General features: G+C 43.3%; 1 protein-coding gene across 1 annotated transcript in view; it reads left to right on the top strand.

The window, feature by feature from the left end:
* Window positions 1–12265: 12265 nt before the first annotated feature.
* The window catches only part of LOC310765628 (vitellogenin-2-like), a 30015-nt gene continuing 15033 nt past the window's right edge, over window positions 12266–27247 (top strand). The window contains exons 1-14 of the mRNA XM_083620810.1: window positions 12266–12352; window positions 12993–13144; window positions 14512–14763; window positions 16414–16575; window positions 16695–16843; window positions 17843–17993; window positions 18099–18256; window positions 18607–18772; window positions 20076–20201; window positions 20557–20775; window positions 21756–21973; window positions 23358–23455; window positions 24979–25100; window positions 26303–26404. Coding sequence (XP_083476936.1) covers window positions 14545–14763; window positions 16414–16575; window positions 16695–16843; window positions 17843–17993; window positions 18099–18256; window positions 18607–18772; window positions 20076–20201; window positions 20557–20775; window positions 21756–21973; window positions 23358–23455; window positions 24979–25100; window positions 26303–26404 — 1890 coding nt within the window. The 5' untranslated portion in view covers window positions 12266–12352; window positions 12993–13144; window positions 14512–14544. The remainder of the gene's footprint in view (window positions 12353–12992; window positions 13145–14511; window positions 14764–16413; window positions 16576–16694; window positions 16844–17842; window positions 17994–18098; window positions 18257–18606; window positions 18773–20075; window positions 20202–20556; window positions 20776–21755; window positions 21974–23357; window positions 23456–24978; window positions 25101–26302; window positions 26405–27247) is intronic.

Genomic DNA, 27247 nt, shown 5'->3' on the forward strand with positions numbered 1-27247 from the left:
GTGCCCGAAGCTGTAGCCCCAGATTTCCAGGCTTAGGGGGTGGGTGGGTGGGATTAGAGTGACACGTGCTACATTGAAGATCATTATTTCCTTAGACTTGATTAGAGAATGGATAAGGAGAAGAGGACTTGACTCCAAAGAGAGGAAAGGGGGAGGACTACAAGTAATCAGCTAAGAAATACTGCTGCAGCAGGGATAGAACTAATCAGTGGTGGTTTCTACAGATGCTCAGTGAAAACATGAATAAGAACTTCAGAAGAAACATGCTGGATCAGACCAGAGGCCTGTCCAACCCAGCATCTTGTTCTGATGGTGGACAAACAGATGCCTATGGGAAACTCATATGTGTAGGAATAGTTCCCTAAGATCAAAATGATCTATAATAGCACAATATCTAGTCCCTATATCATGAAAGTGGAAGTGAGATGTCCTTCCAATGAGGTGAGCAAGCTGTACTGATGCTTATTGCTCTTTGTTTAATGGGAGAACAGATGCATATGCATCCTAATTTTTTACATCTATCATCTATCTATCTATCATCTATATCTATCTATCTATCTATCTATCTATCTATCATCTATCTATCTATCATCTATCTATCTATCTATCTATCTATCTATCTATTATCTATCATCTATCTCATCTACACATACACACATGAATGAGAAAACTATACTGAAATGTTTTTATAAATCACTGGGCTATTGCTGTAGGTGGAAGGGTAACACTGCTGATCATCACTACTATTCTCAAAGGCTGGTGAAAGCATCTACGCTGGTGTCTCTCTGTGCATGATTGAGGCAGGAGAGTTCAATTTTAATAGATTTCCATTTTAGCCATTAAAGTAGAAATGGGGGACCTGTTGCCCTCCATGTATTGCTGGTCTCTAGCTCCCAGGAGCCCCATCCAGAACAGCTAACGATGTGGGATGATGGCAGTTGCAAATCAGCAACATCTGGTTGGCCACAGGTCTCCATTGCTGCATCACTGGATAGTCCCACTAGGCCAAATTAAAGTGCCAAACCTATTCATCATGTGTAAAAGATGGAAAGACAAGCTTATTTTTAATAAACAATGTAAATAAAGACTGTACAGAGTCAAAACCACCTTTCTTTGTTATTCCTTTTATCAGCCTCTGATGTTGAGATAAGCTCTCCATATGTGCTATACCTGAAAGGTACCCGCATCATTCAGCCTGGACACTGAGGTCCAGCTCCAAGGGCGTTCTGGCAGTTCCCTCACTGTGGGAAATGAAGTTCCAGGGAACCAGACTGAGGGCCTTCTTGGTAGTGGCGCTCTCCCTGCAGAATGGCCTCCCAGCAGATTTCAAGGAGATAAATAACTATACAACTTTAAAGGACGCTTGAAGGCAGCTCTGTATAGGGAAGTGTGGCGTTTGTACAGAGCCCCTGGTCATCTCATGGACTATTGACCTGTACACCACTAATCTGCTGCCACCAACCAGGTCCTCCCTGGTAAATCACTTAGTCTCAGTCAGGTTCTCAAATTAACAAAGAAGAGTGTAGTTTATTGCAGACACAAACAAACTTTAACTGCATTCCAAACGTTGTTACTCTTTACCTTCTTAGTCTTAGTTTATCCTGTCTCTGTCTCTTCTACCTCCCCTCACACAAGAACCCACTGCACTAACTGTCTATTTCCAACTGCCTGCCAACTGCTTTTCTAACTGCCTTTCCCAACCAACCAACCCACTAAAACCAACCAACTACCCACCAACAACTACCTCAAACCTTGGGCTAAGCCCTTTTATAAACAGGTAGACTCTGCCTCTGGCTTTCCTATTGGTATACCTTTTAACCCTTTCTCTCCCCCTGTACAAACATTTTCAAATGAACGGGCAAACGCCACATCCCTCCCCCCTTAAAGAAGTTTGATCAGGAGAGATAACAACAGAGTTACACTCCTGATCAAACTGCATTAAACATTTTTTTAAAAAAGATATTTATTAAAATTTTACAAACAATAGAAAATTACAGAATAAAAAAAAGAAAAAGAAAAAGAAAAAAAATACAAAAATACAAAGAAAAATACAAAATACATGAAAAAATAAAAAAGAATTAAAAACAAATCAATCTTTTCACATCTTATATTTCAATTACTTGTTTCCTGACCTCCTCACACCTCCCTTTTTTGTATTCCAATTCACATAGTTAATTCAGCAAATCCTTACCCTTTTTGTTTGTATCTTAATTATATATCTTAACATATTATTACTTTATATTTTCATCTAATTATCAATCCTTTTTTACATATTCTTTTAACTTTGTTGCTAAAGCCATCTCATTTCAATCCTACATCATTTTAACATTCATTAATTTTACAATGTTTCTGCAAATAGTCTTTAAATTTCTTCCAACAAACTGCATTAAACATTTAAAGCAACTCAGTTATCTACAGGAAATATTATTAACTGTCCATGGTTAACCTTCATCATCAGGTCTTCTTGATAAAGCATTGGCCACAATGTTCAGGAACCCTTTCATGCTTCTTATGGTGAAATTGAAGTCCTGCAGCAACAGGGCCCACCTCAGCAGTTTGCTATTAGTTCTCATCGTCCTTAGCCAAAGCAAGGGTGAATGATCGGTGCACAGTATAAATTTCTGGCCCCAGATGTAAGGTTTTAACTTCTGTAGGGACCAGATGATAGCAAAACATTCTTTTTCTATCATGGAAAGGTATTTCTCTCTGGGTAGCAATTTCTTGCTGACATACGTGATCGGATGCAGGTTGTCTTCCTCTCCCAGTTGACACAGCACGGCTCCGATCCCAGCATTTGACGCATCTGTAAAGATGGTGAACTCTAGGCCGTAGTTTGGTGTGACGAGGACTGGTCCGGTAGTCAAGGCATTCTTTAGCGCATCAAATGACTGCTGGCATGCTGATGTCCACTCCACATGCTCCAGTTCTTTCTTACGAGTCAAGTCGGTCAGTGGTGCAGCTAGTTCACTGAACTTAGGGATAAATCTTCAATAATACCCTGCCAAACCTAAGAATGCTCTCACTTTCTTTTTTGACATAGGAGTAGGCCAGTTCGTAACTGCCTCCACCTTGGTCTCTAAAGGCTTCATTATTCCTCCACCTACCATATGTCCAAAGTACAGTCATACCTCGGATTAAATGTGCTTCAGGTTGAGCGTTTTCAAGTTATGCTCCACAGCAACCCAGAAGTAACGGAGCATGTTACTTTCGGGTTTCACTGCTTGCGCATGCGCAGACGCTCAAAATGATGTCACGCGCATGCGCAGAAGCGGCAAAACGTGACCCGTGCACGCGCAGACGCATCTTACGTTCTACTCAGGATGCGAACGGGGGTCCGGAACGGATCCCATTCACATCCAGAGGTACCACTGTACTTGATTTCTGAGTCCCCAACCTGACATTTACTAGCCTTAATGGTCAAGCCCGCCTCTTTAATTCTTTGTAGCACTAACTCTAGGTGCTCTATGTGTTTGGACCAGGTTTGACTAAAAATTGCAATATCATCCAGGTAAGCTACTGTAAACACTCTTAATCCATGCAGGATCTTATCCACTAGCCTTTGAAAGGTTGCTGGTGCATTTTTTAGCCCAAAGGCCATCACTTTAAACTCATATAATCCTAGGGGACTTCTAAAGGCAGTTTTTTCCTGGAACCCAGGATACATTTTTACTTGATAATAGCCTTTTGTCAGGTCTAGACAGGTAATGAAATGGCACCTGACTATGGTCTCAATTAGGTCATCTAAGCGGGGCACTGGATAGGAATGTGCCTTAGTGACGTGATTTAACTTTCAATAGTCAACACAAAATCTTATAGAGCCATCAGGTTTGTCTACCAGCACTACCAGTGCTACCCAGAGACTCTCTGAGGGGGTTATGATCCCTGCCTTCAGCATCTCCTGCACCTCATTGCGGACTTTATGCATGTATGTCCCAGTTATCCGATAAGGGGTCACTGCAATGGGTTTAGCACCCCCAGTGTCTATGCGATGGACCACTCCCTTTGCTATTCCTGGAACATTACTAAAGACGGCTTTGTATTTTTGTAAGGTACTTCCTACCTCCTCCCACTGTGACTGGGTTAATGAAGGGGCTAGATTCACTTCTTTCTGATTACAATGTTGCTCCCCTCTCCCTTCCTATTGGTATACATTTTAACCCTTTCTCTCCCCCTGTACAAACATTTTCAAATGAACGGGCAAACGCCACGTCAAGTTTTTAATGTTTGATGTTTTTATTATGCTTTTATGTTTTTTGGAAGCCACCCAAAGTGGCTAGGGCAACCCAGTCAGATGAGTGGGGTACAAATATTAAATATTATTATTATCATTATATTTTTAAAGTCCATACATATTGGACCTATGTTTCTGTGGTGGGAGGGCTTTTCCCCCAATTGGAAGCAACTATTTGTCTCACTACTGTCATAAGAAAGAAGACCAATTTTTTATGCTTGACCTTTGGATTGATATCATTTTCCATTGACAGTAGGACAAAAGGACTTACATGGAATCAGGTACAAGACATTGTCCCATTATGGCAGATGACAGTCACACCACACATGGAGGACTGTGCCTTTAAGCTTACATCCTCTCCAGCATAAAGGCTAGAGAATATAGCTAACTCTTGAGGAAGTTGTGGAGACTGAGGATTGCCACTTTCCCACAGCTCCCTAAGTCTCCTCCTCCGGTTCCTTCCCAAGCAATCTGAGGCTCCATCATTTTGCCTGTTTTTGCTCTGCCCTTTTCATACCTTTTCTGGTTCCGGGAGACCGGAGGAGAGGGGAGCTGGTCGCAGCCGTCAGAGGGACCTCTTGGCTATCTCTCCAGCCTGCCTAATCTCTGCCTCTTCGCTCCTCTCCAGCCTCTACTTCTGCCTCTTCCTGCTCACTAAAGTCCTATAACCACTTCAGCTTCCAATGCCTCCTCCTCCCAGACTGCTCCCTCTTCTCTCTCTGACCATTCATGGTCATCCCACCACCAGTCCCCTGGCTCTGAGTCTTCTTCGCTTGGGGGGGCAGATTCCCCAGCTGGTACCTCCCAACCCTACTCTGTCAGACCATGACAGTTAAGTAACAAAGGTCCTGCTGTCATGGATGAGCCAATGATACGGCAGGGTGTTGGGTTTCCTCAGCAACACAAGTAGCATCTTGATAGCAGCAGTCCAGTAAAACATCTCCCCCCCCCTTCATTGGTAACTTTAAAAAAAAGTATTATGAGGTGCTTTGAGCACAATTTCTTTTTGGGTGGAAAAGCAGGATACAAATTAAATGACCGGCCTCTGAACATGTGAACCGACTGCTGGAACAGCAGTGTGTTTGATGTGACATGAACATACAGCTGGGATAGCTCAGTCAGTAGAGCATGAGACTCTTAATCTCAAGGTTATGAGTTCAAGCCCCATGTTGGGCAAAAGATTCCTGCATCGCAGGGAGGTGGACTAGATGATGCTCACGGTCCCTTCCAACTCTACAGTTCTATGATTTCAGTTGATCTGTGGTGGTCATTCAAACCAGCAAGACACCACACGAAACTGCCAGCACAAAGCAATAAGCAAGAATATATGAGGCAGCCCCAGTACATGACAGAATCCTGGGAAACGGCCAAAGTAAACAGATTGAAGGCTAAACTGAAAGTTCTTTGTGGAGAACTTTGGGTCCAAATTGTGTGTATGTGTGTGTGTCAAAAAAACACACATCAAAGTTGTTGCCTCAGCGCACCTCCACCCCCAACTGCTGCCTGTTTCACATTAGGAAGCGTTCTTCTGCCACCAGTGGTGCTCCCCCTGGTGGATGACAGAAACAGTTTGTGTTTTGCATGGGAAGCTGCTTTGTACCAAGTCAGACCATGGGTCCATCCAGCTTACTACTGTCTACACTGGTTTCTAATGTTGTATTATTTTGGGAGGTCATAAAGCTACCAATACTTCAGTGAAATGTCAGAATGCGGGTATAAAATCAACACACCAAATAAGGATGCATGCACACAAGGGAACGTTGACGTATCAGAATATTCGATCCAGTTCACATTGAAAGGTGAACCTGCCTAATTTGCACTTTCCATAACAATACAGTGGTACCTTGGGTTAAGAACTTAATTCGTTCTGGAGGTCCATTCTTAACCTGAAACTGTTCTTAACCTGAAGAGACCACTTTAGCTAATGGGGCCTCCCGCTGCCACTGCGCCGCAGGAGCACGATTTCTGTTCTCATCCTGAAGCAAAGTTCTTAACCTGAGGTACTATTTCTGGGTTAGCGGAGTCTGTAACCTGAAGCATTGGTAACCTGAAGCGTCTGTAACCCGAGGTACCACTGTACAAGGACCAAAACACTGTTGGAGGAAATGGACAAGAAGGAAGAGATTAATTTCCTTCATGAGTGTAAATCATCCCATGTATGAGATAAGCCAACAGGCCAAAGGTCAGCCAAGACAGCTGCTATGGCAATGGCCCAGTGCCATCTATCTAAGTGACTGAGACATGTCAGCTCATTAGTCAGTCAATGAGTCTGTCTGTGTGCTGGGGTCAGTCTTGAGTAGTGAGTTGGAGTCTGTGTAACATCTAGAATTGCTGGAACAACAGAGATACTTTTTGTTTGTATATATCTGTATGTATATCTGCAAAGTATACCAGCTGTATGTGTATATCAGCATCCGGAACTGTATTACTGAAGCCTAATATTCTACAGTAGTAAACTATTTTGGATCTTAAGCTGCCCTTGTGTGGTGACTGGAACTAGAGACAATTCCACTGCGTGGGTATCTCACCTCAGATCCCCAATGAACACATCCACCCTTTGATGTCTGCAATTCTCTGAATTTTGCATTGCTGTTTTTTCAGCCAAGTTATGTTAACAAAAACACATATATTAGGGTAGTGTGCGCATAAAAATGCATATATTAGTGAAAAATTGCATACAAAATTGCATTATATTAGGGGAAACTGCTCTGCAAAAAAAGGGAGAAGTATTTAAGGCAAAATCTCATAAAAACATGTGTAGAAATGGACACTAAAATGCTGGTAAACTTTGATGACGCTTTTACAAAATCACCAATCGATGTGAAAATGTGGAGAACTGAATTTAAGATTGAGAAAATGAGAAATCGGGGGGCCGCTAGGGGGCGCATCGGAAGATGGCCGACAATACCATCTCTCCGGCTCACACAAGGTAATTAAGAGGCTGTTATGGGAGTATGCAGCCTCCCTCGTTACCCCAAGGAATGGGGAACGCTGCCTTGCCTGCTGTGCCCATAATTCACCCCCAGATTCGAAAGGGGGTGAGGGCACTAGGCACAAAAGCCCTCGTGTGGGTCGGCTCTCCTGGACGCTGTCTCTGATCTGCGCAGCTAGTTGCGGGAGCTCAAAATAAACAATCAGAACAGAAGGAAACGCACATACTTCAAGCGATGATTGGGAGTAAGGACTGCTAACTAAAGGGATCTCTGGGAAGAGGAGCGATGGGCTGGACTTAACAATAAATCAAGAAGAAGAATAAATCAAGAAGAAGATTCATCAAAGGATTGGTATGTCGGAGCGAGACTGAAAAGGGGGGGGGAGAAAAACTTTTCTTTTTTTGTCTTATGTGAGTACCCAATAATCCCCCTCCCCAAAAAAGAATTGTTGCAATTACTGATCACAAGCAGGAGGAATAAGAACTGTGTGGAAATTAATTACTATGCAAGGACGTGGCTTATGGGAGCATCGGGAAACGAAAGTAAGTCCTTTGTGACGCAGTCATAAAAAGAGATTTATCATGGCAGGCCCGCCCGCAGGAATTCAGGGGGAGGAGGACTATGGCTGTTACTATGTTGGAGTGTGGGTTCGGCTTAGCAGGGCCCGATGAGAAAATTTATGAGGGAGCGGCGGGCCTGGGGAGATCAGGACAGACTGTGGGAATGTTTTGTACGGAGGTGTTGAAATGGCGTCTGTCTACTTTTATGGCTCTTGGATGAGTGTAAAATCCACACAGGATATAACAACGTCTGTCTTCAACCCGCTTGTGGAGATTATCAGAGATCACAAAGAAAGGAGATAACAACAAGAAGATGAGGAAAACAAAGAGAAGATTGAACAGAACTGTGAATATTATTTTGACAGAACTGTGTAATTAAAGCAGCAGCAAGAGAGATGATCGGATCCCTTTCAGAGCTCGAAGCATGGGTACCCCCAACAAAAAATTTAAAAATTTGGCTGTGTAATTTGGAATTATTGTGATTTGGAATTAATGTGATGTGATTGGCCTGTTAATAACAATTATTTTTAAAAAAGAGAAAATGAGAAATCGAGGAAAACTGAAACTGATAGGGGAATGCAGGATTTCAAAGGATAGTTGTGTTTCAGTTTGCATATTGTTTTGCAGAGTGTGAATTAGGTAATCCACCTTTCTGTGGGGATGGAATTGGCTATCTGATATTTAGAAGACATCTGAAGGCAGCCCTGTTTAGGGAAGTTTTTAATGACTGATGTTTTAGTGTATTTTTAATCTTTTGTTTGAAGCCGCCCAGAGTGGCTGGGGAAACCCAGCCAGATGGGCGGGGTATGTATGTATGTATGTATGTATGTATGTATGCATGTATAAATAAATAAATCTCCCTCATCCCTAACTGAATTGCAGGCATGGGCGAAATGATTCGTTGCTCCACAAGTGATCTTCACATATGTTTTAGGCTGCAGTCCACACATTCCCCATGACTGAAGGGACTTTACATAGCACAACATTATCTGCAGTCCTGCTAGGACAGAAGGGGAGTTTGTAAGAACACTGCTGGGCCAGATCAGGCACCCAACGACAGTATGACGAGTTAAACTAAAAAGGAGCACACTTCGGCTGTGAGACCAAATTGTCCCAGGACAGTCACGTCTCAATATGCAGCTTTCCTACCCCTACTGTTCACTCCGTTGCTCTGTCTTGAGAAAGGGCAATGTGTGTTGTGTACATCCTGGGTGGGAAACCTGCAAACCTCCAGGTGGTCTTGGACATTCATTCCTTACCTGTGGCTGTGATGGCTGAGACTAAGGGGAACTGAAGTCCAAAGACATTGACTGAGCCACAGATGTGCAACCCCTGCTTAAGCATGTTCACAAAAAGGCCTTTAAAAACAGTATTTTATTTAGAACTATCGGAAGGCATGGCTATATGATAGGTTATGACATACCCCTCAACTGTCCTGATTTGAGCTGGAATTACAGAAGCTATCCCGGCTTCTGATTGGCTCCTGGGATGTTGGCCCATTTTGGCTCCCGCAAGAGTATGGCCCCAAAAGATGCCCCTTTTGGGGGGCACACTCTCTCACAAGTCACCTGGTTCGCTCAAGAGTGCAGCCCCCAAACCATGCACCCCAACTTTCCTCTGAGGAATGTTGGGGGTGTATGTTGTGAACATCAGGCCTCTTTCAGAACTGTGGCCCTGATTTGGATGCCTCTCTCACCCAGGTGGCTGCTATATCTTATATAAAAAAAGAAGGAGACAGGGTGAGGGGTTCATAAGACAGAAAGAGACAACCACACCTAGAGTGGCAATGCAACAGAATCTTGGGGGACTTTTCAACAAGATTCCAAGAGCTGTACCAGGGCTGGGGGACCTCAGGTCTGGTGGCAACAGTAGTCCTCCTGGCCTCTCAGCCCAACCCATGGGATCCCCCTCAAGCCACACTCATTTCCCCAGACCACACCTTCACAGTTCCTGCTCTGTACCTACCTTGAGTTCTTTTACTTGGCTGGAATGTGTTCATGAAGTATAATAAGTCCTTTTGCATGCCTAACAAGAGAGAGGAAGAGAAGGGTGTGCGGTGTGAGAAACTTTGAACTTTTGCATGGCTGGAATGTAGATAAGAGGCTTATCAGCTACTCTGCCTACTTTTGCCCCTGACCATGCCCACTATGGGCAGCAGTGGCCCCTGGAAGGATACCCCTGAGGGAATGTGGCCTTCAGGCCAAAAAAGGTCCCCTACTTCCAAAGAAGCTACAGGAATGGATGGGAAAGAGGACCCTCCAAGCTTAGCTGTTGCTGATGTTGCTGCTGCAACGTAGCAGGACGTGAAGGATCTTGACAAGCTGGAACATGTGCAGAGGAGGGCGACCAAGATTATCAAGGGTCTGGAAACCACGACTTATGAGGAACAGTTGAGGGAGTTAGGTATTTTTAGCCTGGAGAAGAGGAGACTGAGAGGAGCTATGACAGCCATCTTCAAATATCTATCTGGCTGGGCTTCCCCAGCCACTCTGGGCGGCTTCCAACCGAATATTAAAATACAGTAATACCTCAAACATTAAAAGGTTCCCTAAACAGCGCTGCCTTCAGATGTCTTCTAAAAGCTTGGTAGTTGTTGTTCTCTTTAACATCTGATGGGAGGGCGTTCCACAGGGCGGACGCCACTACCGCAAAGGCCTTCTGCCTGGTTCCCTGTAACTTGGCTTCTCGCAGTGAGGGAACTGCCAGAAGGCCCTTGGCACTGGACCTCAGTGTCCAGGTAGAACTATGGGGGTGGAGACGCTCCTTCAGATATACTGGACCGAGGCCATTTAGGGCTTTAAAGGTCAGCACCAACACTTTGAATTGTGCTTGGAAACGTACTGGGAGCTAGTGTAACTCCCAGTCACCAGTCTAGCTGCCGCATTCTGGATTAGTTGTAGTTTCCGGGTCACCTTCAAAGGTAGCCCCACGTAGAGAGCATTGCAGTAGTCAAAGCAGGAGATCACCAGAGCATGCACGGAGCATGTTTACTCCTGCTCTGGAGGCTAGGACCCAAACCACTGGATTCAAGTTACAAGAATGTTGATTCTGACTAAACATCAGAAAGAACTTTCTGAGGGTAAGAGCAGTTCTACAGTGGAGGCTGTGGACTCTCCTTTGTCAGAGGTTTTTAAGCAGAGCTTGGGTGGCTTTAGTTGAGATTCCTGAATTGCAAGGCACTGGAAAAGTTGACACTCAGGGTCCCTTCCAACTCTTCAGTTTTATGAGGCAGTTTACATATACCAATGAAGCCATGCACGTAAGCTGGGATGCCTTTCAGATAGTTTTATATGATTGCTGATGTCTCTGTCCTGCAGTGAAAGAACACAGATAAGAGCTTGGGCCATGTGTGTCAGGTCAAAATGACCTTGCCAACCTTATGTCTAAATACAAATGTTTCGAAACCTTCCAGCTCATCATGGCCATCCACGATTCTCCTTCTGGAGTAAACATTTCTATATATATATATATTCTTAAATAATCATGTATCCTAAGTTTGCCGTTTTTTTTAAAAAAAAGAAATTAAATCTCCATCATATATACTCTTAGCAAATTGAGGAAGCTGAGCCATGACAGCGATGTAGCTAAAATTGAGAAATAAGAGAAGGTATCAACGTGTGGGAGGAAGGGCTGGTCCCAAAGTTTGCAGAAGTACAGATAAAAACATATTTAGGAAAGACAGAAAAGGCCTAAAGGGCAAGGAGGAGGAAACATCCCAAAATAGCCCAGTGAGAATTCTCCAAATTTCACACTGCACTTCACCAACCCAGTAAAGAGTACAAAAATTCATATACTGGGGGAAGGTGAGCATAAAAATGCAAATATTAGTGAGATTTTACACACACACACACACATCATGAAAGGAATCCGCTTGCAATAAATGGGCACAAAAATGTTTACTATGAGAAATTTGCACAAAAATGCTGATTTTTCATGGAAAACGTTGCAGAAATATGGAGGACTGAATTTAAGTCTGGAAAAACGAGAAACCAACAGCACCAAAATTGAAAGATCTGCCCTGCCTGGTGGAATGAATGGGAGAACAACCTTTAGTATGCCAAAAGCAACCATAGCTTGCTGGCTGGCTCAGATCATGAGCAGCAGCACTTCACAATTCCATTGAAGTTGCCCCTGTTTCCTGCCCTCCTCCACCCTGCGCTTGCATCGCAGCAGTGAATAGTTTGAGGCGGCGCATCCATATTTTTCGTTCTCTTTATAAAGCAAAAAAAGCCAATATGGTTGCCAACAGAATGTTTGAGGAACTTGAGTAACCAAGTTGATAACTCAATAACTCCTCCCCCAGCCCCAGATGCCTGTTAATCATTCTTTGTGTATAAAAGCTGGTGTTGTTCCCTGACATCTTCATTCACCTTGAACATGAGGGGGGTTGTTTTTGTGCTGCTCATCACTCTTGTGGGTAAGCTCCCTACTCCCTCTGCCACTAGGTAGGGATGGTGATCTCTGGGGGGGGGGGGCAAGGTGGAATTGGAAGTCACACCTCACCCTATCCCAAGTGAAATCTCTGTCTATCATCTGTCTATCATAGATTATCTATCATATTAAATTACAATTCTTTCCACTTACAAATGTATTTCTTCCCCACACAGGGAGCCAGAAAAATGGAATCGGTAAGTCAAGTTCTCATTGTTAACATGCTATCTTTTTGGTAGTTACTGGCTAAAGTGTAGAAAGGTTCCCTGTGGATTTGTGTTACAGTAATTTACATTTTGCCATTCCCCCCCCCTCAAAGGGCACAACACACCACAAGGGACCATGTAAGGGTTGTTTTCATTTTTGTGGCGTGGAGGGGGAGCGAGAAGGATAAATTTATGGGAGGGTCAAGATTCACAGCACGAGTTATAGGCCTGCTCTTAGATACTGTATGTCCAACTGTATAGCCTACTAGTGTGTAAGCCTACTGAACTCAGTAGGAGACACTTCCAGGTAAACATATATAGGACTGAATTGTGCAAGGATTGTTTTTGCATTCAGCTGTGTTTAGGAATCACAGAAATTGTTATTTACATGTAAATCTGCTTTTGAGAGACAATTAACCTGTTGGTTTCAAGCTGAATTCAGCATCCTGACATATACTAGAAATATTATAATTCATTCCCATATTTTGCATAGTTTATTTTGTATAATTTATAGTACTTTGGGAATGTGCTCAATTCCCAAGCACCACAGATACTACTGTTACTGTTGTGTTCTTATTTGCGTAGGGTGCTATAGGTACTCAGAATTATCTCTCCCCCTCCTTTTTAACAGAACCTGGTTTTAGCAATCTCAAATCCTACCTTTACAACTATACCGGACTCATTCAGATTGGATTGGAAGATGGGGATTTAGAAAAATCTGTCTTAAAACTGTCTTGCCAAGTAAAGATCAGCAGAGTATTCCAGGAAGACCACATTCTTAAGGTAGATTATGATATCAATTTTTAATTTTAGTGACTAAACTTACCTGCCAAGCTCTCTTTCTTTCTTCACCTGGAATCGTGTGGCTTTGGTTGGCTGGCATCCATCTGTCTCGGGGAGTGTGCTTTCAGGGGTGAAGTAAAACCATTGGAGGGTTGCAGAGCCTGCTGTGGCTGTAGAAACCAATACAGGAGAGACTGGTTTTTTAGATAGCTGGTTTGATAGGGGCCCTTTTTAAGTGGAGAAGGGGTGGGCAGCTGAAGCATGGAAGCAAGTGTCTAGAATCTCATGAGAAGCAGGTGGAAACAGGTTGAAGGGTCCCCATCCAAAGCTCTTTTCTTTAGAACAAAAATGCCATTGATGCTTTTGTTATGCGTATTGGTATGTAAGGTGATATCAACACTTAAGGCTATTGATTTCAGTGGTTCCACTCTGAAGATGACTAACATTAGATATCACCCAATACTTTTTGGTTAACTTTTTCAGCCAAAATATACAGATGTTATCAATACATTTTCATCCGTGAGGGAACTGAAGGAGAATGGCTTATTACAACTCGCACAGAAACAAAACATGGCTAGACTAATGAGGTCCGTTTATTCAGAATAGCTCAGAAAGACATAAGCATCAGTGTAGCTACGTGGGATCTTCTAGGAGATTTCTGCTAAGCTAGTGAAAAAGATGTGGACCAGCCTACCAATGTCGGCAACTCCTAAAGAATTAGATGGGCAAACTTGAACACAAATACAGAAGTTTGGTAGCTTAACACAATTTTTTATACTGGGGTGGACAAGTGATTTGTACATCTGGGAAACTGATAAAAGGGGTGGGGAGTGGACATGACAGTAACCTCATCAAATGCTTTAGAAATGTAGGAGCTGTTTGTCATTCTGATAGGCCTTGTAAAATTGAACAGAGCTTGTGAGGGTAAGCCTCTATTAAGAGAGGGGGTGGAAAGAGCAACCCCAAACAGATAAGGGGGAGGGTGTGTGAAAGGCAGCAGAAGAGAATAAGTTGCAAGGTTAACCAAAATGGAGGACTCTTGTACCAGAGCACAATGAAGTGTTTGCCAGCATACAACAATTTCAAGTCTTGTGTCATAACACAAGGAATAGTGCTGAGGTCATGATGAACCCTACTCAGCGTACTATTCTGGTCCCAGCTAGAAGGAAGAAATAAGGTTACTCAGGCATGTTTTCCATAGTTACTTGGGAGTAAGGGCCCACTCAGGAGATACATGTTCTCAGTTTTGGTGCCACATTCAAATTTAGGTAAATCTTTCTCTCCTCCTTATATGACTCTTCTGTTGCTTGCATGTAAATATTTTAATTTGGCTCAAATCTTCACTCTTCTGGTGCTTTTGCTCTTAGGTCCTTTCTCCACAAGTGGAAGAATACAATGGAATGTGGCCCAGAGATCCGACCTTCAAAACACCCACTCTCACTCAGAAACTGGATCTATGTTTTCCTGAACCATTTAAGTTTGAGTACAGAAGAGGTTGCATTGGAAATATTTATGCCCTTAAAAATGTCTCATTCGAGTGCATAAATATAATAAGGGGCATCCTGAACTTGCTGCAGATATCTGTAAATGAGATGGAGAGTGTGTACGAGTTGCAAGAGGTATGGGATTTTTTTGATTTTTTTTTTTTTGGTCTTTTCAGATTCTAAAATGACTCATTTTAAGAACAAACATTAGAGTATTAGAATCATGTGTTGTTGTTTTTACATGGGAAAGTGTCCCCCAGGGCTTGTTCCTGTGAACCACTTAATTGCTTTTTAATCACTTGATTACTTAGCAATTAATGACTTGCATTTGAACAGAAGTGAGCTAACTCCGTTATGAGCATTGTGTCCAAAATTATGAGTGGTGCTGCAAAAGCTCTTTCTGTCATGTTTGATTTATCATGGCTTATTCATACATTAAATGTGATGCTGTAATGATCTAGTGATGAACATGAATCAGCATGCAGAACTATAGGGTTGGAAGAGATGCAAAGGACATCCTGCCAAACTTCCTAGGCCAGCCTTCCTTTATCTGGTATAATTCAGGTGTTTTGGAGAACTGCCGTTAGCTGCAACCAGGATGGCCAGTGATCAGGGATGATGGGAGTTGTAGTCCAAAATATCTGGAGGGCACCAGGTTAGGGAAGATTGTCCCAGACAATGGCCTTAACCAACATCCCTTTCGCAATCTGCCATGCCAACTATATTAGAGAGTGCCAAAAGTAATGTGCTACTCCACACATTTTCTAAATTAAGGAACTTCATTGTCTGAGTAGCGCAAAACATCTGTGTAGCTTATGATGTGAGATTATTGCATTACATGCAAGTTTGATCAAGAAGCTACTACACACCTCAGGTTTCTAGCTATATGTTGTTTAGTTGTCTTAGTCGTGTTCAACTCTCCATGACCTCATGAACCAGAGTGTGTCTTGGAAACTCTCACTTCTCAAAGCTTCTCCTTTTTCATGTCCATGGAGTTTTCTTGGCAAAATACTGGAGTGGTTTGCCAGTTCCTTCTCCAGGTGGATCACATTTAGTCTAAACTCTTGGCTATGACCTGTCCATCTTGGGTGGCCCTGCACGGCATAGCTCATAGCTTCTTGGAGATATTCAAGCCCCTTCACCACGACAAGGCAGGGATCCATGAAGGAATTCCAGCTATATAGAAGCAGTGAAATAAACATATATGTAGTGATCACATATGATGAGTGGCTTTCACATTGACCAATGAACTTTCAGACCTTGAAAATGAAAGCAAAATCTTCCTAGTGAGTTACATCTGGGGGTGGGGGAGAATTCAACATACCGGTAGGTTTGTCGCATAAATTATGCCTTGTCCACAATGATCTCATTGCAGATAAATTGATTTCAAATGAAAACTTTCTCCAGAATGGGATCAATATCACTTTCCCCAAGTTGCACCCATCTCTGGTACCTCAAGAGAACCATGGGTGAAGAAGAACATCAAAAATGAAATAAATTCCTTCCCACTCAGCCTATCTAAATATCTATTGCCCTGCATTGCCCATGCTTACCTATTCCCATCCTGAAAACATATGACTTTACTCACTTCACTCTGATGAGCTTAGTGTGCCTTGTTCATTCCTGATTTCTCCTTTTAACAAACTGTAACCTGAATTATGTGGGTTAATAGGAAGTGAGGGAGACGGTTATGTAGGGCACTGCATTGCTATGGTGCACAAGACTTTCCGATCTTCCTAGGACCTAAGATTTTGTGATTTCATTGTTGTCCATTGCTCTTTGCAGGATGGAGTTGGAGGAACTTGCCTCACCAAGTACATTGTCCAAGAGGACAAGGCCAATAATGTAAGCACCATTTCCCGAACCAAAGACCTCAGCAACTGCACAAACAAAGTTGTGAAGAACATTGGAATGGCCTATGTCCGGCCTTGTCCTACATGTCCTTTGGTAAGGAGCCTTAACAGCAGCCATTGATGTAAATATTCACAACGGAGGTTGCTTCAAATAGTATAAACCAAGTTAATTTTAAAAGAACTTGATATAAGCAGTTTATTTGTCCTTCTTAGAACATCACAAACACAAGAGGGGCTGTGGCCTTCAACTACCGACTAAAATACATGGATACCGGAGCCCTGATCACACACGTTGACTCCCGGCAGGTGTATACTATCTCCCCATTCAATGAAGTTGGTAGTACTGCTGTTATGGACGCAAGGTATGTCTGACATGGTGGTACAATCAGAGCAAGGGAGAAGCATGTCACCAGAATTGTGGATTGGTTTGCACATGCATGCACATCACTCTATTGGCACATGATTAGGCTGTGCTTGCTGACTGGTAGCTGAGAATGGGAAACCCTTCAAAAGCGTTGTGTCTAAGGTGATGTCAGGGGAGATGCAAGTGTTTGGAGTGTTTGATCTGTGATGGCTGCAGCATCCCATGAAAATATCACTTCATTCTGTGGTCAACAAGTGACGACAACATTAAAGATATGGCAGCTCTCCAAATGGTTAGCTGATTTTCTCTTGAAGTGAGAGAACTCTCAAGGTCAAGGACAGCCTATCTCCGTATAAACCGTCCCACACTCTGAGTTTATCATTCCTTTCTGCGTGTGGCTCCTCCATGTGAGGTCCAGAGGGTGATAGCATGAGAATGGGCCTTTTCTGCAGTGGCTCCCCATTTGTGGCCTGCTCACCATCATTATATATTTTTAGGTGCCAGGCAAAAACATTCCTCTTCAACCAGGCCTTGGGCTGATTAATATTTATATCCTTTTAATTGTGTTTGTGGAAAAGAGGGGTTATTGTTTTGCTGTTTTGGTTAAACTATTTACTTGTGTTTTACCTTGTATTTTATTCTGTGAACCGTCCTGAGATCTTTTGATGAAGGGCAGTAATATATATAATCAGTGTTTGATGCAATGCTGGATGAAGAATGCTGCCTTGAAGCAGCTCTTATAGGGTTTGAAACAAGAGTCTGAACCCAGGACTTTCTTCATGTGAAGCATGAGATCTACCATTGAGCTGCATGTACAGGTTGTAGAATCCTAAACTGACCAATGCTTTGAGCCCTCAGACTGGGCACCATAGTGATGTTGAACATGGGTTTCTCTCCGTCAAAGTGAAGGCATTTCCTTTCTGTCAGAATCTATAGACTTCAACCTTAATCCTTCTTCTCAGCGTTAATACATGAATTTATTTCTTACCCCATCTAGACAAAACTTGACTTTGATTGAAACAACAACCAACCAAGACAAAATGCCAGGGAACTTGCTGCAAAACTATGGAAATATTCATTATCAGTTTCCAGAAGACCTCCCCCAGATGGCTCTGCACCTAATAAAGACCGATAACCCTGAGCCACGGGTGAGACGTTTCGCAACAGAAAATGAACGGAAGGCCTAGAAAATGATTCTGAATAGTCAAGGAGGGAATATAACCAGTTCCTTTCGCCCTCTGTTTACCTTATAGATGGTGAAAATGCTGGAGTTGCTAATTCAGGAGAGCCAGCTACAACTCCATCCAGAAACGCCAGCCAAGTTCTTAGAACTTATTGAACTTTCCCGAGCAGCCACCCCTGAAGATCTTGAATCTCTCTGGAAACAATTTGCAGATAGACAGCTATATAGGTATTTGATGCTGTTAATGTGCAACCCGTGTTTTTAGTTGGCACGGCCAGCTCTAGGTGTGAGTGGGGCCTCAGTGTAGTGCCCTCTAGTGGGTCCCTTCCTCTGTGCACTGGTACTTCTTACTTGACTCGAATGGGTGGTTGGAGGTCATCATGGGTGCTCTCTGCAATTTTAAGCAACTGAAATGGTGGCTTACTAGTCAGCAGAGTGCTGAAAAAAGAGGGGACCAAGGCAGCCATCAAAAGTGGGCTCCGTGGGGCACTGGAAGTTGTCCAAGGATGCCAGGTGATTATGCTGGTCCTACCAGTCAGGGGAAACAGAAGATGACGATCTCTCACCTTGCTTTACAGGCGCTGGCTCTTGAGTGCACTTGCTGTAGCAGGAACCACCAATACGTTTACGTTCCTGAAGCAAAGAATTGAAGAAGAGTCTCTCAATTCCTTGGAGTCTGCTCTCAGTCTTACTTTGGCCTTCCATTTAACAAAAACCAGTAGCCTTACCTTACAAGCGGCAGCAGTAAGTATACTGTTTAATGTTACCCACTTCCCTAAGCAGTAGGGAGCTTCAGAGCAGCATTTTAGTCTCAGTTTTTCTTCTGCCTTCAGTGAAAAAGATCACAAGAGTACAAAGCTTCCCTTTCTTTTGAATAAATTATATGCAATCAGTTTTAATCAGTTTGTAATCTCTCCACTTTTTCGAGGTGGTTAAAGCGTTTGAATAATCTTGAGCCTCAGATATTGAGATTTACCTCAGAATTAATATGCTCAGCAGCCCTAAACAAATTACTGAAAATAATGACATTGTTTCAATGCTGTGTGTAATCCTTTTGCTCTCATATAGCTAGTGTTTCTTCACAGTATCATTTTCTAGCTTGTTTTTTTGCACTTGCTGTCCTTATTTGCTGACACTACCATTTGATACAATTGGTAGTGGTGTTGACCCAGATGATTTTGTTTATGGGGTCCATGATGTCATCATGGTGGTGTGACGTCATTGGTTGTTACGCCCCATGTGATCTTGCTTCAAGTTGCATAGGGAAACAAATCAGTGAAGGCAAGCAGAAGATGTAAAGTGGTGCTGAAATGGACAGCGTCAAAGCAATATATGTTTTCGTTGGGTGTCAGAATAGGGTGTGCTTTTGACATTCTCAGGAATAAATATGTAATGGGACCAGAAGTTGAGATTTAAACTATTGCACAAGGCCCGTCTGTGTAGTAAGGCTTATAGATAGCAAGATGATTGGTTTTATCATCATCATCATCATTACCTGTCCTTCATCCTTCAGTCAAAGTTACAACAATTAAAAAAACTAAATTAAAAATTATTTTAGAAGCTTACAATTACAAAAAAAAAAGCAATCAGAAGAAATAAGGTGGTTCTGAAAACACACATCTCAGGTGTCAATGGCCAGGGTAAAGGAGGTGTGTCTTCAGCATTTGCCAAAAACATTTCCTGGTTGCACCTCTATGGAGAGAGAATTTCAAAACTTAGGAGCTGCCACGGAAAATGTCCTCTCCCAGGTCACCACTATCTAAGCTACTGAGGGCTGTAGAACTACTTACAGCAGGGCATCTGTAGGGAAAGTGGTGGTGCTTCAGGTGATTTGGGGGTCTGAGAAAATTGTAGGAAGGGCTGAAAAATCTTTATAGTGGGTCATTATTTTTGGTTTCAAGCTGTAGTTCTCTGTACCGGAGTTATTAGTGTAATGATTTATGTAAGCCTCCTTGAGCTCTGGGAAAAGTGGCTCAGATATATTTCAAACAAACCAATGGTTCCAGCAAATATCCACATTACATTGTCTTTGTTTTGGCTTCTGCAGGATCTGATTACCTCTCCTGGAGTTCAGAAATCCTCAGCGCTTCGCATCATCGTTGACTTAGGATACGGCGCCATGGTAAACAGGCACTGCACTGACTTCCGCCCCTGCCCTGCTGAAATTCTTCAGGTAACAAATCAGTGTTCACATTTCCTAAAAGTGTGCAAAAATCTGCCTGCAGATTGGCGCCTTGGGTTGTGGGAATTTGATTGGGACTCAGTTATTCCCTGACTTTCGCACATCCTAAACGTCCCAAAGCAGCTCTCATCTACAAATGCACATGTGCATTCTGAGAGAAAATGTGTTTAAAAATATATGTATTTTCTAATAGGGATTCAAGTTGTGATTTTTGTGTGGATGAACTGCTAGTTGTTTTGCTGTTCTTGAGTTCCTGTGCATTCCACATAGGCAAACATCACCCCTGAGCTTCATAGGAAAGATCAGCAACTGAACGATTAACACGAGACCCTTGTTCTGTTTCCAGCCTCTCCATGATCTTGCAGCTGGTGCAGTCAGCGAAGGACACGAGGAAGACATGGTGCTGGCCTTGAAGGCCATGGGCAACGCAGGAGAACCAGCCAGCATTAATTACATCAAGAAGTTCTTGCCAGGGTTTTCATCTACGGCTGATGCTTTGCCAGAGAATGTCCAGACCGAGGCAGTACTAGCCTTGAGGAAAATAGCAAGGAAGCAAGCCCCAGAAGTAAGCAAAGTCATTCTTAACCAAATAAATGGGACGCAGAGCAAATGTCAGGTGTAATCTAAGATAGGGGCCAGGAAGCATGCACATTAATGTAGGGCACTGAACCTGGGTTATCAGCAAATGGATGCCGTGCGGTGCAAATAATTTTGCTAAAAGTGTATTTGCTTAGCAAAGGATCCTCCCAAGGGCACATGAGAGGCGTTCACTGGGATGATTACGTGGCCTTCTGAGAGACCCTTTCCTACCCTCTCTCACAGAAGGGTAACATAGCGGCAAGCCATTGCAAAAAGGCATTTAACTGCTTGTGTCACAGGCGAATTTTTAATCTCTGAATTGCATCCGAAGTGTCAAATCATGGGCTGGTACAACAGTACCAATTTATAGAAAACACCGCAGCTCAGATGTAGGAGGGTCCTATAACTATTATATATATGCAGTGCTTTTTTCTAAAAAAAATGTTTAGGGGTACTCTCATTTTGACTCAAGAAAAGCACTATTTTATAGTTCAAATCAGGAAAAATAAATACCATAAATGGACAAAAGTACAAAGATTCACAAAATGTTTAGCGGTATGCATCCCCTGCGTCCCCCCAGGAAAAAACCACTGTATATATGTGTGTATATTCTCCAAAGTTTGCAAAGCAGTTCTCCAGCCAAGTCATGTGTACAAAAATGATTATTATGGGGATAAAGTGTGCATAAAAATGCATAAATTCATGAAAATCACATGCAAAAATGCATTCATTTAGGGAAAATTGCTCTGCAAAACTTGTATATCAAGCAAAATGCCAGACAAACATGCATATTAGGAGAAATTTGCACTAAAATGCTGGTGGATTTTCACAACATGATGTGGAAATTGTCAAGATTGGAAAAAAACGTGAAATTGACAAATTCACCCATTTCTAGTCATAAGGCAGCTTCCTGTACTGGTACATAAATTATCGTTTAACTTGTGGCATTGTCCTTTTTCTCTCCAGGTACGGGAAATTCTCTTTCAGATCTTTGCAAACAACTCTCTTCCTTCTAAAGTCCGGATGGTGGCCTGTGTTGTTTTCTTTGAAACCAAACCTGCTGTCCCTCTAGTGACAGCTTTGGCCAATGTCGTGCAAAGGGAGAGAAATCTGCAGGTTGCCAGCTTTGCCTATTCGCACATGAAGGTCTTGGCCATGGGCAAGATTCCACAGCTCTATGACCTGTAAGTAGACGGAGAACTACAAACAAGGGAGCCTGGTAAACCAGCACCAGTAAATCAAGAGTTTACTGGAGATCCATTGGCCTGGTTGCAAAAGCCCCGTGCAAGCAATTGGTTCACACCTCTGGATGTTTTGAAGGGAAGGGTCTTTCAGAAAGAGAGAGAGAGAAATAGGGTAGGAGAGAGACGATTGGTGGTCATTCACTTTTTTTTTACTCTGGTCCCACCACCAGCACGCAGCCCCCCAAATGTTACACCCCAAGGGAAAGCGGCCTTCAACAGAAATAAGGTTCTACATCCTTAACTGACACAGTCAGCCCACCCTATATGGTTGGATCCTGAATTGATTTCCCACCTGCACAGCATCCACTCACCAAAAAGCAGGCCAGGGAGTCGCACTGAATGCATAGCCAAGAAAGGCACCTTCTCAAAGTCTAGTGAGCAGTTGCCCAGCTTTGGGAAGGAGGCATGAGGGCTCAGACAGGGCCCTAGAGCCCTCCTTCCTCCTTCCCAAAGATGGGCAAGCACTTACAGGCCTTTGGAAAAGAAGTGAGAGTGCTCTAGGACCCTGCCAGAACCTCACATGTCCTTCCCAAAGCCTGGCTTAGGCCAGCGCCACAAGGTCTGGGGGGAGGGCGTCATGTGGCCTTGCACAGGGCAGCATGTGGCCAAGGTCCGCCCCTGAGCAGGCCCCATGTGACTAGGAGAACCTTTAAACTCCAGTTGGGTCTTTACAAACAAACAAAAAACAACGTGGAGGGTTTTGATTCCCCTCTTCATAATAAGTAAACATCTTCCTGAAAGTTGCTAAGTCTATTAAAGGTAAAGGTAAAGGGACCCCTGACTATTAGGTTCAGTCGTGACCGACTCTGGGGTTACGGCGCTCATCTCGCTTTATTGGCCGAGGGAGCCAGTGTACAGCTTCCAAGGTCATGTGGCCAGCATGACTAAGCCGCTTCTGGCGAATCAGAGCAGCGCACGGAAGCGCCGTTTACCTTCCCGCCAGAGCAGTACCTATTTATCTACTTGCACATTGGCGTGCTTTCAAACTGCTAGGTTGGCAGGAGCAGAGACCAAGCAACGGGAGCTTACCCCGTCGCGGGGATTCGAACTGCTAACCTTCTGATCAACAAGTCCTAGGCTCTGTGGTTTAACCCACAGCACCAACCGCATCCCACGAGGAGCTAAGTCTATTGCAGTGCCTTAAATACAGTGCTTTTTTTCGGAGGGGTACGCATACCCCTAGACATTTTGTGAATCTAAGTTTGGCCTCATTGAAGGGCAGTATTTCAATATGAGTAGGAAAATGAGAGTACCCCTAAACATTTTTAAGAAAAAAAGCACTGCTTAAATAGGATTATGATATTGTTCCACTGCTGTCCCTTAGGTCTGCAGCTTGCAGAGTTGCCATCATGCTGCTCTCTCCCAAACTAGAGAAGTTGAGCATTCGCTACAGCAGCGTCATCCACATCGATGGCTTCTACCGTAAGTAACTGGTTCGGCTGCATGATTTTTTTTTCTTTTTAAACTGGATTACTTGTCCTGCAAGATGTTGCTGCTGTACGAAGCTCCATCTTTATATTTCAAAAGATTATGGCTGCATCATCCCATGCTGTGGTTTGGTAATATATTAAAAGAGGAACTTATGATGAAGGGAGACTCATGTTCCAAGTTCCCATGTCAATGTCGCGGACTTTAGATGGTGAAGTGGTGAGGGATCTTTTGACTTCACACCAGCACTCATTCCTCAAACAGGTTTCCTCCCCATCGTCAAATCCAGCACAAACTCCTTATCTTTACCTACAAAACCCTTCTGTAAAGCCGCTCCCCTTCCTCCCACATCACTGGGGGACCCGGCTGCGTCATGGTCCCTAGCTGACCTATCTGGTCAACCGGGGGGGCATGGCTTACGCTATTTAAACTACTGCGTGGCCAGGGGGCTGTTCCTTCTTGCCTCCTCCTGTGTTGGATCGCCCTCCGTCCCGCCCTAGTTCCATGCGTTTGCCTTTGGCCTCGCTATGGACCACGATTGGTCACCTGTTTAGGGGGCCAGGCAGGAATTTTCCCACTTGGCAAATTGGCACCAGCCATGTGGTTTTCGCCTGCCTCGTAGCAATCGTCACAACTTTGTAAGGTTTGGTGGTTAGGCACTGGTAAAACCTGGCTTATGGGAGGGGAAGCAGTGGCCTTCACCTGCCCCTCCTCTTGAAGGGTATTCCGTTAAAGGGATCCAGGGGTGTGGATCCTGTCCGAAGCCCAGGTATGGGCTAGGGCCATGCCACGATCCCATCGGTGACCCTGGGGGAGCTCGCACTTGATCATCAACAGGGCTCCCCCTACTGGTGGTTAACCCTTATGAGACTATCTGCATGGTGGGCAGGAGTCAGAAATAGTCAGTTCAGTTCCAATGCCTAAGCCAATACTGCTCACATCTGTAACCAATAAACTTGTGGCCTTAATTATCCCATTAACCTAACATATTGGTGTCCGTGTGTTTTATTTTCCAAGAGGCGGGGGAGGGCCCAGGGCCTTGTCATGCAATATATCTCCCCGTACCAGGGGCACCATCTATGTGGGGCCATGGGGGCCATTTTCAAGAAGGGAGCTAAGCCCCCACAAAATTCTGCAGCTATCCTCAAAAGGGATGAGTATACTTGGGATGTGGCAGGGCAAAACGTCTTCACATCTAAAGCCCTAAACAACTTGGGATCAGGATGTATAAGGGATCACTTGACTCCCTGTATCCCTGCCTGGGAACTGCACTCCTTGGATGAGGCACTGCTGAGAGCACCATACGTACTGGGAGAGACCCCTGCCTGCAACCCTGGAGAGCTGCTGCCAATCAGTGTAGACACTACTAAGCTAAATGGACCAATAGGCTGTCTCGCTATGATTCCACTTGCTGTGTAATTTGCGAGTATATCGAATCACATCTAATTGTCTGTGTGGAACAAATCCTACAACGAGCAGCAAACAGTTTTTATTTATTTTGTAAATTCCTATCATAGGAAATTACAGAGCTGGTGCAATTGGAAGAGTCTACCTAATGAATAGTCCAAAGACTCTGTTTCCATCAGTCCTTGCAAAGATGAGAGGCTACTACGCCACTTCAGCAATGGATATTGCAGAGGTAAGTACATATCAATGGAAAATGGTATGTAATTCCTTCTTCTAAAGCTACAATTTTAGAGGAAAATATTAGCTTTTTCATTAGATCCAACATTATTATTATTATTATTTGAAGGCATGAAGCTTAAAATTAAGGGCTCTGTTTTGTCAGTGGTGCTGGGAATTGGAGCTCTCCAAGGGATTTTCCAACCACACTCAGCACCCTTAACAAACTACAGTTCCCAGGCTAGGAGGAGGGGAGCCATGACTGCCAAAGTGGTGTAAGAGTACTTTAAATGTATGGTACAGATGTGATGGTAGTCCAGCTACATCAGGAGCGATCTAAGCTATAATGCTCAGGGCCAAATATGCTTTGTTTCCGTTGCATGCTAATATTCCTCTTGTCCCTAGCAACCTGCTATGTTGCTTGCCAGGGGCAAGAATGGTAGTTTATCATAAACAAAGGAACACTGCCGAGGAAAATACTGTGTGTGAAGTAGGGAGCGAAGGATTTATCAATTCCAGTTCTCTCAGTATCTGAAATTTTTAAATCTTATATTCAATTTTCCACATTTAGCAGCAATTTGCAGATTATTGTTTTTTTAAACCCCCATGGAAATTCACCAGCATTTTAGTGTGAATTTCTCCTAACAAACAGCTTTTTGTATGCAGTTTACACATTTTTGGAACAATTTCCCCTAATACAATGCATTTTTGTGTTATGTTCACTGACATCTCAATTTTTATCCATACTTTCCGTTAACATATGCATTTCTGTGAGCATTGTAAGGTTGGAAAACTGCACTGCAAAATTCAGATCTGCATGAATTTCCAAAGATAGCTGTGTTTTGGTTCTCATTTGTTTTGAAAAGTGCAAATTTGATAGATTCAGCTTTAAATATGAACTGAATCAAATTTTTCGTCCACCCCTCATTTGAAGGTTCCAACATCACTGGTTTCTTCCTATCTGGACTTCCTCCTATTCCAAATAGTCATTTCAGTTTGTGTTTCAATGCTTCAGTGTAAGGAAGGTATTGAAAAGAAGTTACCTGAGATGAAATCATACTGCCAATGGAATTCCTCCAATATCTTCTCTGCTCTGTTTAGTTTCCTCCAGGCCTTTTCTTTACAAGGATTTACTAAACAACCTTTCTTCATTTTCTGTTCTTCAGTGATTCCGTGCTTCATATTTTTGCGCATATAAAGCTTATTTGTTTTACATAGGTTCGTTTCGACCTGGAAGGGCTCGCTGATATCTTCAAAACACAAGATATTCCATTTGCTGAATCTTCAATGTACAAAAAAATTAGGGCGCTTGGGAAACTGGTATGTGTGTGCCTTTTTGTTGTTGTTAGTTTGAATCGCAGTAGATTTTTAATTGGAAATGTGGCCTGCCACTTCGTTTGCTTTTTTAGCCTAACTTCATTCCTGCTGAAGGGGGTTACTATTGCCCCAATGGATCAGGCCAATGGTCCATCCATTCCAGCATCCTGTTGTCACACTTGTCATCCAGATGCCAGTGGGAAACCCATAAACTGGACCTGAGCACAACAGCACCCTGTCTACTTGCAATTCCCTGGCAACTGGTATCCAGAGCCGTACTGCCTTTGACAGTGGCCATAGGACATAGCCATTGTGGCTAGTAGCCACTGCATTTTGCATGCATGAATATACATGTTTCTGGATGTTGCCGCAAACCACTCTTCCTCCGACCACACCTGATAAGTAGCTGAAAGGACAACAATCCCCCATCTAGCCTGAACCCTCCTAAGAGAAGTCAAAAGCTTATTCCCAGAGCCAAACACTGCATACCATGTGTATCTTGGCTTGATCTCCACTACCCCATGTTCTCACCATTTGTTGCCAAAACGTCCCATTTATCATCCTTTTCAGTTGTTTGTTTCAAGAAGTTTCAGAGAACATTTGTAGCAAATAATAGGTGTTTAGCTAGCATAGGAACATAAAAAGAGCACTGTTGGCTCAGCCCAAAGTTCCACCAAGTCCTGCATTCTGTTATCACAGTGGCCAACCAAATGCCTATGGCAAACCTGTCAGCAGGACCTGAATACAAAAGCATGCTCCTCACAGCATTTTCCCCAGCAAATGGTATATATAGAGGCATACTGCCTCAGCCAGTGAAGACAGAACATAGTCATCGTGACTAGTAAC

The sequence above is a fragment of the Podarcis filfolensis genome (assembly GCF_964270895.1).
Source record: "Podarcis filfolensis genome assembly, chromosome: 6".
NCBI classification, from domain to species: domain Eukaryota; kingdom Metazoa; phylum Chordata; class Lepidosauria; order Squamata; family Lacertidae; genus Podarcis; species Podarcis filfolensis.